This window comes from Polistes canadensis, unplaced genomic scaffold (assembly GCF_001313835.1).
Source record: "Polistes canadensis isolate GaletaPanama2010 unplaced genomic scaffold, ASM131383v1 scaffold_3, whole genome shotgun sequence".
NCBI classification, from domain to species: Eukaryota; Metazoa; Arthropoda; class Insecta; order Hymenoptera; family Vespidae; genus Polistes; species Polistes canadensis.
The window spans coordinates 806150-816660 of NW_014569550.1; the positions used below are offsets into that span (position 1 = coordinate 806150).

Genomic DNA, 10511 nt, shown 5'->3' on the forward strand with positions numbered 1-10511 from the left:
TTATTTATTTTTTCTTAATTTATTATTTTAATTTCGATTTAATTTATTTTTCTCTTTCCTTACAAAAATTTCTTTCACTTTAAATGAAAGATCATTATGACTCAGATCCTACGATTATTAATTCCAACAAAATCTAATCAATTAGATGACAAATTTTGTTATATACAAAATTACGTATGTTAATTTATTTTTATATATTTTTTTATTTTTATTCTTTATGGGAAGAAAGTTAAATTGACTTATAGGATCACATCCTGGAGTATAAAATTTCTCTGTAAAAGCAATCCTTGCTGTTTATTGTGGTAGTACCCGAATGTCGAGGGACGCACGTGCGTAAATAGAAAATTCCCCTACTAAACTCTCCCTCCCCTGTTTTTGATAATCAACTTGGAACGATGCTGCCGGCGACAGCAGCTTTTACGGGAACCCATCTGCATTTTTTTTTTCTTTTTACTTTTTTCTTTTTCTTCTATTTTCTTTTCGGTTGCACCTACTCGGACGAAATCGTCTTTCCCTTTTGAAACATGGCCCCAGACGCTAGAGAATATTTCGTGAATAAAGAAGCTTTGTTGAATTCAAATGGTGTATGTATGAGGGCTCACGGGGTTGCTTACAATGAGTTCATTCAATACGAACCTCGGTGGTTCTCAAACGGCATTAGATATATCTACGTCAGAGGATTAATCCTTTTTTTTTTTTCTTAACTCCTTCGCAATTGTACGCGATCGCGTTAAAAAACGAATATCAAATGTTTAACGATAAATAATTCAATTAAAACATTTCGTTAGAATTTAATTTACACGTTTTATTTTACAATTTAATCGAAAAATATCATGTATTATTCTTTTTACTTTTTTTTTTATATATATTTATTTTTATATCGAATGATTCAATGTAACAATAAAAATTAATAAAGAAGGAAAACAAAAGTATTATTATATCATCAATTGTGGAACGTATAACATTATTAAGAAAGTGATTATTATGAGAGTACATTTTATCTAATAAGAGTTGATATTTGACATAAGAAAAATTATTGAGAGGCACTGGATTCCAATGAACGATCTTATGGTCATTATCGTTAAGATTTCTCTACATACATCACACAGCTGTATAATGAATTAACCTACCAAACGAATATCCATACATTGGCATAGTAATGCATACGCATTACGTTGACATATTTTGGTTTTATTCGATAGGGTTATTTTATTCTTGAAGTACGTAAAATCGCACGATTATTGAAACATTCAAAATTTACTGTATAGGATGAATCAATAAGTATTGGCATCATAAAATAATTGTGTTTAATTAATTTGTTTTTAAATAATTTAGAACTTGAAACACATTTTATACAAGGTCATTCATACGATATTATTCAACGTGAATAATTATTGTTTCATACTGTATATTTTTCGATTCTGTTATTCGATGAATTAATATTAACGATTAAACAACCAATCTTTTCATTGGACAAAGATTAAAATTATCAGAAAGCATATATTAAATGTTACAGACAGAATTCTTGGACATTATAATCAGTTTATAGGACAAAAGGTTAATCGTATTGAGAAAGAGAAAAATGATAGTTAAAAAAAAAAAGAAAAGACATATAAAACATAATTTTCCTCTTATCGAGAAACACACACACATATTGAATTTATACGAGATAACTTGTTCATCAATTCTCTAAATATAAATCTTTCTTTTTTCCACGATAGAAATGTTTAGGTAAACGATAAGCCGAAATTCGGTTACAAAGTTTACATAGTCTGATTATCTGAAGGATACGTTTTATAGTAAGGGGGAGAACTTTCGATTACTTTCCGTGTGTATCTAGTTTTTTCTATTTTAAAAAATATAACAAAAAGATTTTTCGTTTTATTCAAAGTTCTCAAAATACAAAGATCTTTATGCTTGTTGTTTAAAAAACTCACTGTCCAATAACTCCAACGTGTTTGAAATAATACGAATCGATTTCGAAAGAAGAAAAAACAAATGTTCAATTAAAAAATAAAAACTATATATTTAAATATTATAAACTACTGATTTATAACAGTCAATTATACAACTAATAATAAAATAAATAAGAACAAACAAAACTAGAATAATTCAAACGATCCTTTAGAATTGCAGCAAGTCGGAAGTCATAAACCAGTCAGAGTCATAACTCGAATTCCACATCGGGGATCATTTCGCGAGGGGTTGAAAGATGTAAGACAGGTAAGAGAATGAAAAGAAGGGAAAGCTTACATGCACGTAGTATGCTCTTGTATTGTAGAAAGGGCAAGGAAACGGTTCTTGTCGATTGTTTGGCGTCTTTTGTAGGTAGTAGTCGGTTTGACAGCTGGTTCTTGCCGTGGTAGACTGAGGTGGACTAAGGTGGGAAATAGGAAGTGGGGTGGGAGGTCAAACCAGCAGTAGCAGTTTACAGGTATAAGAGTAAGTGGGGAGAGGGGTAAGTGGGGACCAGACCAATCGTCTCTTTTCTCCCATAGGATTCTCACATTTCCAATACGAAATTCAGAAACGATAGCACGAGCCACTAAACTTGTCTAACTTCGATTCAATCGCGTGTTACAATTGAAATATTTTTGATCGATATCCATAATAATATCCTAATTGTTTATTTTAATTAAAATTGTATAAAAGAATCGGACACGGTGAATAATAAATATGATATTAATTAATTATTTGACACAATATGAAATTATTTACTAGTGTAAAAAAAAAAAGAAATGTTCGATGAAAATTGTAACATCGGAGTGATCTAAAATATTAAGGAAGATCATTGATTGAGAAGAGAATTGTGTAATTATCAAATATAATCGATTAAACTTGACACGTTTTTTTTTTTATTAAAGACAATCGAAAGAAATTTTCAGCTCTACGGGAAACTAATTTCTAGACTTGTTTATCCTTAGTTTTCTTTTCTTTTCTTTTCTTTTTTTGTTTTATTTTGTCGTTAAACTCTTGAAATCGATCATTGATCTGTTTAATAAATCTAAAGGTAAGATCCTGTTTTACTCTCATCTTTTTATTTTAAATTATATAAATAAATAAGTAAAATAATATTTTTAATTATCGTCTATGTGTTAACAACTCGATAATTGAAAATAATCAATTTGAAGATGAAGATTTTAAAAGGAACATACGATCGTTCAAAAAGATGCGCGTTTAAGCCATGTCTATGATAAAAGTAAAGTGAGGTGTGTCGTGAATTATATTAATAAATGTTCGATCGTGGAAAGTACACAATTTACAAAAAAATGAATATTACGAGAATACTTGTGAAATACACTTTGTCTAATCAAATTCATGAAATTATAACTACATTAAAAAAAAAAAAATAATCATCTTGACACAATCATATATTTTGAAAATTATTATACTATCTAACGTATATATATACTTAAGTAAATGACAATAATTCATTACAATGAATTGATTGTATTTAATCTAGTCTATAAAATACAATCGTTTAATTATTTACAAATTTGTATATTATCTAATCTGTGCATGTGCAATGTAATAATTCATTGTAATGGATTTAGAAACTTTAATATCAAATTAAATATGTTTTCAATAAAATCAACAAAATATTTTCTATGAATAAAAATTAAATGTAAGCTTAAATTGTATAAAACTAAGATTAGAAAAAAATCAAATGTGTCGCTTCGGAAGCTGCGGTCACAAAATACAAAAGGAGAAGGCGCGATAGGAGGTGGGAAAGTTAGTCTAGAAAGAAAGAGAAAGAGAGAGGGAGAGAAATAGCATTAGATAAAGACGGTAGAGCATGTGTACACTGGTAAAGGGCGCATACGTGGTCAGAGTTCGTCAGTCTCGATCGGTCTTCGAGTAAAAGAAGGTTACGCGTTGTTTATCCTATTATTTTCTTGTCTCGAGAGCCTACTTACGTTTTATGATCTCAACGAGGAATTAAAAAATAAAAATAAATTGAGCACTCAAGTAGAAAAAAATAAAATAAAATAAAGTAAAATAGAAAAAAAAAAAAATGACGAAGCATTTGAATATTATTTATAAATTGATAAGTTTTTTTTTAAGACATAACAAAGTTAACTTTAATAAGCTCGATATTTTATTGTAAAGAAATCGATTTAATCAAATAGAAATGGCAAAGTATTTAAATATTATTATTTTTTAATTTTTAATAAAATATAATAATAATAATAATAATAAATTAAGAAAAAACACAGTCGTCCTTTCGTTTAAATAAATAATATATGTTTTTCATGTGATGGTAGTGTTTATAACGTGTAACCCTAAGCGTGTATATGTGTATCTAATCGTCGAACTCATTAAAGAGGGGTCGTTATTCTATGATCTATAGGCGACTGCTTGCAAATAAATAAGCGTACTTTAAGATTAATGGACTTGTTAAAAGAATCTACGTTAAAGTGTTGTTTGCGTTGTGTTTGTGTGTTTATCCTTCAGCCTTGAAAATGTCTTGAAAAAGAAAGTCTTGTTTTTAATAAATATTTTCAGATTTATTCGTACGCGATAGGAGCGTTCAATCCAAATTTGATCATTCGAAAGAATGTGAAGAAAACGACATTTTTCGAAAAATAAGAGAAAGAAAAAGGAGACTATGGCAAACTCTTCATCGATAAACACCAGCTTCGATGACGCTGAAGAAATCGGAGCTTTTAAACATTTCTCTCGATCGACTACCATATTTGCTGCCATTTGCGCGATAATCTTCAGTATTGTTGGTATAATAGGTATTAATATTTATATGTTAATTATTTTTTATATGATTATTACTGTGCTGAATCCCATAGAGAAAAATTTATATAAATCAAAATTATAAATAATTTTAACGGAACTGAGTAAAATATATTTTATCTAATAAATTTTGTATAGTGATTAAATGACATAATATTTTTCTTAATATTTTAATAATAAATTTTACTCTCAACTCTGAATTATATTAATCGTAAATATTTGTTTCATTTAATTTTAACTTAAAAAATGTCACTAAGACAACTTTTAATTAATTGATGAAAAAATATTAAGAGTAATTACTAAGTTTCTTCTTAATTGAAGGTAATTTGGTGACAGTAATCGCGCTACTGAAGTACACCAGACTAAGACGACACGCTACAACGGCATTCGTGATAAGTCTTAGCGTCTCTGATCTAATTTTCTCAGCTGTTAATTTACCATTGACGGCTAGCAGATATTTAAACGAAGCTTGGATCCTTGGCGATGCTCTTTGCCAGATCTTCCCACTTTTCTTTTATGGAAATGTTGCTGTCTCGTTGCTGAGTATGGTAGCGATTACAATCAACAGGTCAGTAATCTCTAACTCATAAGTATACTAACGACTATGATTTGATGCGCGTTGAATCATCAATGAGTCAATCTTTAATTTATTCTGACTTGTAAAGTGATATCTTATTGAAGATAATTTTAAACAAAATTTCTTCGAATTCGTTTAAAGTATTTTCGAAATTTAATAAAAAAAAAAATCTTAACTTGCTTTTTTTTAAAAATTTAATCAGTCAACATTGAAAACTAATATTTCTATTATTTTCTCTAGATACGTACTCATATCAAGATCGGATATCTATGCTGCAATATACACTACTAGGGGTATTGTATTGATGTTAATCGCCATATGGACCCTTAGTTTCTCCCTTTTGATACCCCCTTTGGTAGGCATCTGGGGTAAACTCGGATTAGATCCAACGACCTTCTCTTGTACGATTTTGAAGAAAAACGATTCTAGTCCAAAAAAGGTGCTTTTTGTCATAGGCTTTATCGTACCCTGCGTAGTTATCAGCGTTTCTTATTTTTGTATTTACTGGCGCGTAAGAAAGAGTCGAAAGAATTTGGAAGCTCATGCTCCGGGAGGAAGAAGAAAAGCCGGTGGTGGATTTCAAAGGAGAGAAGACTCCAGAGTTACCAGACTTATGTTAATTATATTTTTGTGTTTTTTAACTTGTTTCATGCCGCTTATGTTAGTCAACGTAATCGACGAAAAAATTAGCATTCCAACGTTGCACGTGATTGGTTCCATATTAGCTTGGGCATCTTCTGTTATAAATCCTTTTATTTACGCTGGTACCAACAAATTATATAGAGAAGCTTACAAACAAATCTTATGTCCCGGCTCGAACAAAGTACCAACGACTAGCCCGAAACCAACACACTCGCACTCGAGTAAAATCTCGTCACCCCCGTTAACGTGACTAACGTAAATTCGAATCTGTACATTTGAATTAAATTCAATCATTCATTATGTCATATATTATTTTTATAATTTTTTGAAATTATAATAATTTAAGTTATTACGAAGATATTGTGTTCTTAATAGTTGGATATATCAGCGCGATCTTGTAAACATATCTTTTATATTTAAATCAAAATAATTTAAATACTCTTTTTTGTGTATTATCTTCATTTGTACCATACAGATTTATTTGTTAGAGTATCAAGTAATTTTGCTTTGCATATACAAATATGTGTACCTTGTATATAATACTATCAAACAAAAATACTTTGTTTTTTATTTTTACAATACATTTGGAATGTTCGAGTAGAGAGTTCTATATATAAATGTATTTATATATATATATATAGTAATATTATTATTTACCTAGCGAAATATGGACGGAAATTGTAGTTATAATTTTGTATAAAAAAAATATCATTCATAAAAAAAAAAAAAAATACAAATATAATATACATTTGAAATATTGAGTGAAATTAAATATCATCTAGTCTAGAGTATATAAATGGTAACTACATATGGCGTATAAAAAGCTTAATTTACGAACACCTTATAAATATAAATATTAGATATGGTGCAATAGATATCAGCACGATTTACCGTTTACGAATGTAATAGTAAATCACTTACTTATTTTACTTACGACTTAGACGAATTTTGCTTTAATGTAACCTAATTCTTTCTTTCAAATACATATTATATAAGTATTGTTTCTAAGTCCAAATTATTTTTTTTTTAAATGTAAAAATAACAAAAAATTGGTTTATCAGTCTTTCAAACATACGTGTCGAGCAAGTCGGTTGAGGTAGATATAATGATTTTAAGTACTAACCATTTCACATTATATCTACAAATATTGAATAATTCATATGTAACTCTAATTATTATATACTTATCGAGATTAATTCACCTCCAACTCAGGAATGTAGGGTTCCGTATATGCAGTGATGGGACATATACTCAAAGTATTCTGCAAAAAAAAGCATTGTCATATTTAATTAAAATTTTTTATTATTAGAGTAAGTTAATAAATTATAAATAATACAAGTAATTCAAACCATACCAATCTCTCAAGCTCGTCAAAAGTTGGCCTTTCTTCTGGATCCACTTGCCAGCATGACAACATCACTTCGTACAATGGATCAGGCGTATCTGGTAATTGTGGTAATCTGATACCTTGTTCAATGGCTTCCTCTACTTCGCTATCAAATGAAAGATTTGAATATGGAGTTCCACCCATGCTAAGCATTTCCCATAAAAGTACTCCAAATGCCCAGACAACACCAGGCTGATGTTTCTTTTTACTAGTAAAACATTCTATTGCCCTCCATCGAGCATAGTTTATGTCTTCCAAGATATACTTTGCAATACCATGACCCATGACTTTAGGTATCCAATCATTGGTAATGCCTATACTTCTAGCACATAAATGAGTATGAACGATCTTATAATTTTCAAGATGCTTTAACGCGGATGCGATTGAAGAACCTATAGGTAATATTTTATCAACTGGAAATATTGTTCCAGATCTAGCAGATAATAATAAATGTTTCAATAATTGCGGAGGCATTTCTAAAACGACGTATAACGTATCCGAGGTTTCACAGGTACCAACTAAACCTGCAAGATACATCATCGTTGATGCTTTGATACATATATCTAACTCTCTTAACATAGCTTGCTTTTCTGACGGTTTTAAAGAACGATCAGCTATAGTATGAATTACCACGGAACAAGTTTGCTCATCTTTTTGTACCGTGCCAGAATGAACTGTACCAAATCGTCCTCTACACAAGACCGCATTATTGATCGATAAACTACTTTGTGGTATACTCCACACTTTATTCTTTAATTCTTGATAATGATTAACCCTTTCTGGTATATCTTCTGGAATATATCCCATGTTATCTACTTCGTGCAACGGTCCTTGTAAAGTCAATTCTTGCTGTTCCGGGAGTTTGATTATATGTGCCTTTTCATGATGGCGTCTTACTAAGTAAAATATTAGCATAGATATAATAAGTAACGATCCCAAGAAAATAATTCCCATACGTAAAAAAAAGACAATCGCGTCAGGATCCATTTGATAAAATTCATCCTTTTGAGATTCTTTAATACTGTTGGTAAAATTAGAATAGGAATACTGCACTTCTCTTTGTGCTTTCGATATAACAACTAATCCTATTTGAGGCATCATGGAATCAATTTTAAGAGGAGCATTGTAATATCCGCCTATTAATCTTCCATCCCCTACCACAAATTTCTTATAATTATGAAAGTCTGATGCATCGAATTCTGCTGTTATATAATAACCTAAACCTTCTTGAAACGATTTTTCATAATTGAAATACATAACATCCGAACCTACAGGTGATATTATACCAGGTTGAACTACTACGACTTGATAAGCACTTACTGGTCCATTTTCGCTACTTCCCTCGGAAAGCATAACTGTAATAGTAGTTTTATCTATATTTAATATTTTTGGTGTTATTGGTTTATCTGGTGGACCTATGGATGTCCATTCGGTAGCGTAAGCTGGTTTACTAATTCCTTGCGAGTTACTTGCAGAAATGGATATGTTGTATTTAGTACCAGGTTGAAGACCTCTTAAAATAGTATTATTAGATGTACCACCTTGTACTTGACTTTCTATTGGTGGTAAAATGTTATAAGCGTAAGTTTTAATAGCGACAGCTGTCAGCGTATAAGATGTAATATTTCCATTAGATATATCTGGCGGCTGCCATGTTATTAAGAAGTTATTATCTTTCTGAGGAATTATTTGAATAACTCTTGGTCTACTAGGACCTACAATCAAATAATTGTTTAGTAAATCAATATAACATTATAATAAACGATAATAAATATATATGCAAAACATACCTTTTTGTCCAGTCGAATATATGCTCATAGCTTCTTGACCTCCACAATATTTAGATGTATCTGCAGTACATAAAATATTGCAAGCGTCAGACAAACCATTCTTTCCAAACTTGCTACCACAATAACATCTTTGTCCATTTTGTAATCCGGCAAACCTGCACAATTATTATAATAATAACATATATTATATTTATGCTCGCTTCTAACTGATCGTTCAATTTAAATGCATGTATGTATATACATACATGTGATCATAAGAATGACATTGTTCGATGCATTCAATGGGTGTAGTAATACGACTTGAAATTAAGGATGATAAATCAGGATCCTCGGCAGGACTCTTAAAACAACCTTCGTATTCCTGTCCTAATACTACATTTATATAAAACAGTAATATTATAGCAGCCATATTTATATTTTTATTTTTTTCATCGATTATTCCGATTGCTGATCTTGTAATAAAACAAAGATACGTATTTCATTTTCTAGATTTTATGATTCATTAATTTCACATCGCGAGTTTATGACATGATGTCATATTGACAATGAGTAGAAGTAAGGTTAGATCTTGATCATGTTTTAATATTTTGGTAAATTTAATTGGATCTTATTTAACACTTATAAATTGTCTTTTAATTATAATCGATAATCTATATTCTATAAATATAGTAGAAAAATATTTGTGAATTAATTAAATAAACTAATCTTTGAGCGTAAACAAAATCACTTCACTAACATGACACATGCAGATGCGTGCGTCATAGCTAAACTGATGTCAGCGCACTCTAGTCTTACTCTTAATATGGCTCCAAATTTGAAATTGCCATTTAAAGAAATGTATCTAATTGAATTAATATTTTAATCTATATTAACTCATTTCTTGTTTTATAATTATTGTATCGTGTTATTTTAAAACTTTATCTTTGTAAATAAATTATATTCATTTTGCATGCAGTAATTTATCTAAGGTTTTTATCGATTATTATTTAATATCCCTTCCTGCTTTTACAAATAATTCTTCTAAAATTACAGTGGCACCAACTCTAATACATCATATTTGAAAGTGACTATATATTAGAATTAAATTTATTTTTTATATTACCGAACAATTGGATATATTCTACATAAATGTGGTTTGATTTTACATCATCATCATTATCGTAATCATATTGATGGAATATATGAATAACTATTTGTTTATGTCAATAATTTGTTAAGAAGTAAAAGATTTAACATAAGAAAAAAATGATATCATAAAAACCAGCAGTCGGTCAAGCAGATTATTTCTTTCTATATTTTTGGTGACCCACTCTATAAGCTAGCTAAACTATTCCAATTATTTTCTTATATATTTAAAATATATAAATTT

General features: G+C 29.5%; 2 protein-coding genes across 2 annotated transcripts; one reads left to right on the plus strand and one right to left on the minus strand.

Moving 5' to 3' along the window:
- Positions 1-3816: 3816 nt before the first annotated feature.
- On the plus strand, positions 3817-6403 carry LOC106787019 (protein trapped in endoderm-1). Its single transcript, XM_014748998.1, has 4 exons — positions 3817-3868; positions 4507-4742; positions 5068-5314; positions 5564-6403. Exons 2-4 carry the CDS (start codon positions 4610-4612, stop codon positions 6213-6215), a joined length of 1032 nt encoding a protein of 343 aa, XP_014604484.1. The 5' UTR covers positions 3817-3868; positions 4507-4609; the 3' UTR covers positions 6216-6403.
- Positions 6404-6716: 313 nt separating this feature from the next.
- On the minus strand, positions 6717-9963 carry LOC106787013 (putative tyrosine-protein kinase Wsck). Its single transcript, XM_014748989.1, has 4 exons — positions 9388-9963; positions 9143-9297; positions 7320-9067; positions 6717-7226 (listed from the first exon to the last, which is right to left on the minus strand). The coding sequence occupies exons 1-4, from the start codon at positions 9549-9551 to the stop codon at positions 7158-7160; spliced, it is 2136 nt and encodes a 711-aa protein (XP_014604475.1). The 5' UTR covers positions 9552-9963; the 3' UTR covers positions 6717-7157.
- Positions 9964-10511: the final 548 nt, after the last annotated feature.

Excerpts from the sequence above, each read along its gene's own strand:
- LOC106787013 (XM_014748989.1), bottom strand. The coding sequence starts at position 9,551 with ATGGCTGCTATAATATTACTGTTTTATATAAATGTAGTATTAGGACAG. Across the intron at positions 9,298-9,387 it reads TGTCATTCTTATGATCACAT|GTTTGCCGGATTACAAAATG; the intron begins GTATGTATATAC and ends ATAATTGTGCAG. Across the intron at positions 7,227-7,319 it reads TTGACGAGCTTGAGAGATTG|AATACTTTGAGTATATGTCC; the intron begins GTATGGTTTGAA and ends TTTTTTTTGCAG.
- LOC106787019 (XM_014748998.1), top strand. The coding sequence starts at position 4,610 with ATGGCAAACTCTTCATCGATAAACACCAGCTTCGATGACGCTGAAGAA. Across the intron at positions 4,743-5,067 it reads CAGTATTGTTGGTATAATAG|GTAATTTGGTGACAGTAATC; the intron begins GTATTAATATTT and ends TCTTAATTGAAG. Across the intron at positions 5,315-5,563 it reads GTAGCGATTACAATCAACAG|ATACGTACTCATATCAAGAT; the intron begins GTCAGTAATCTC and ends TATTTTCTCTAG.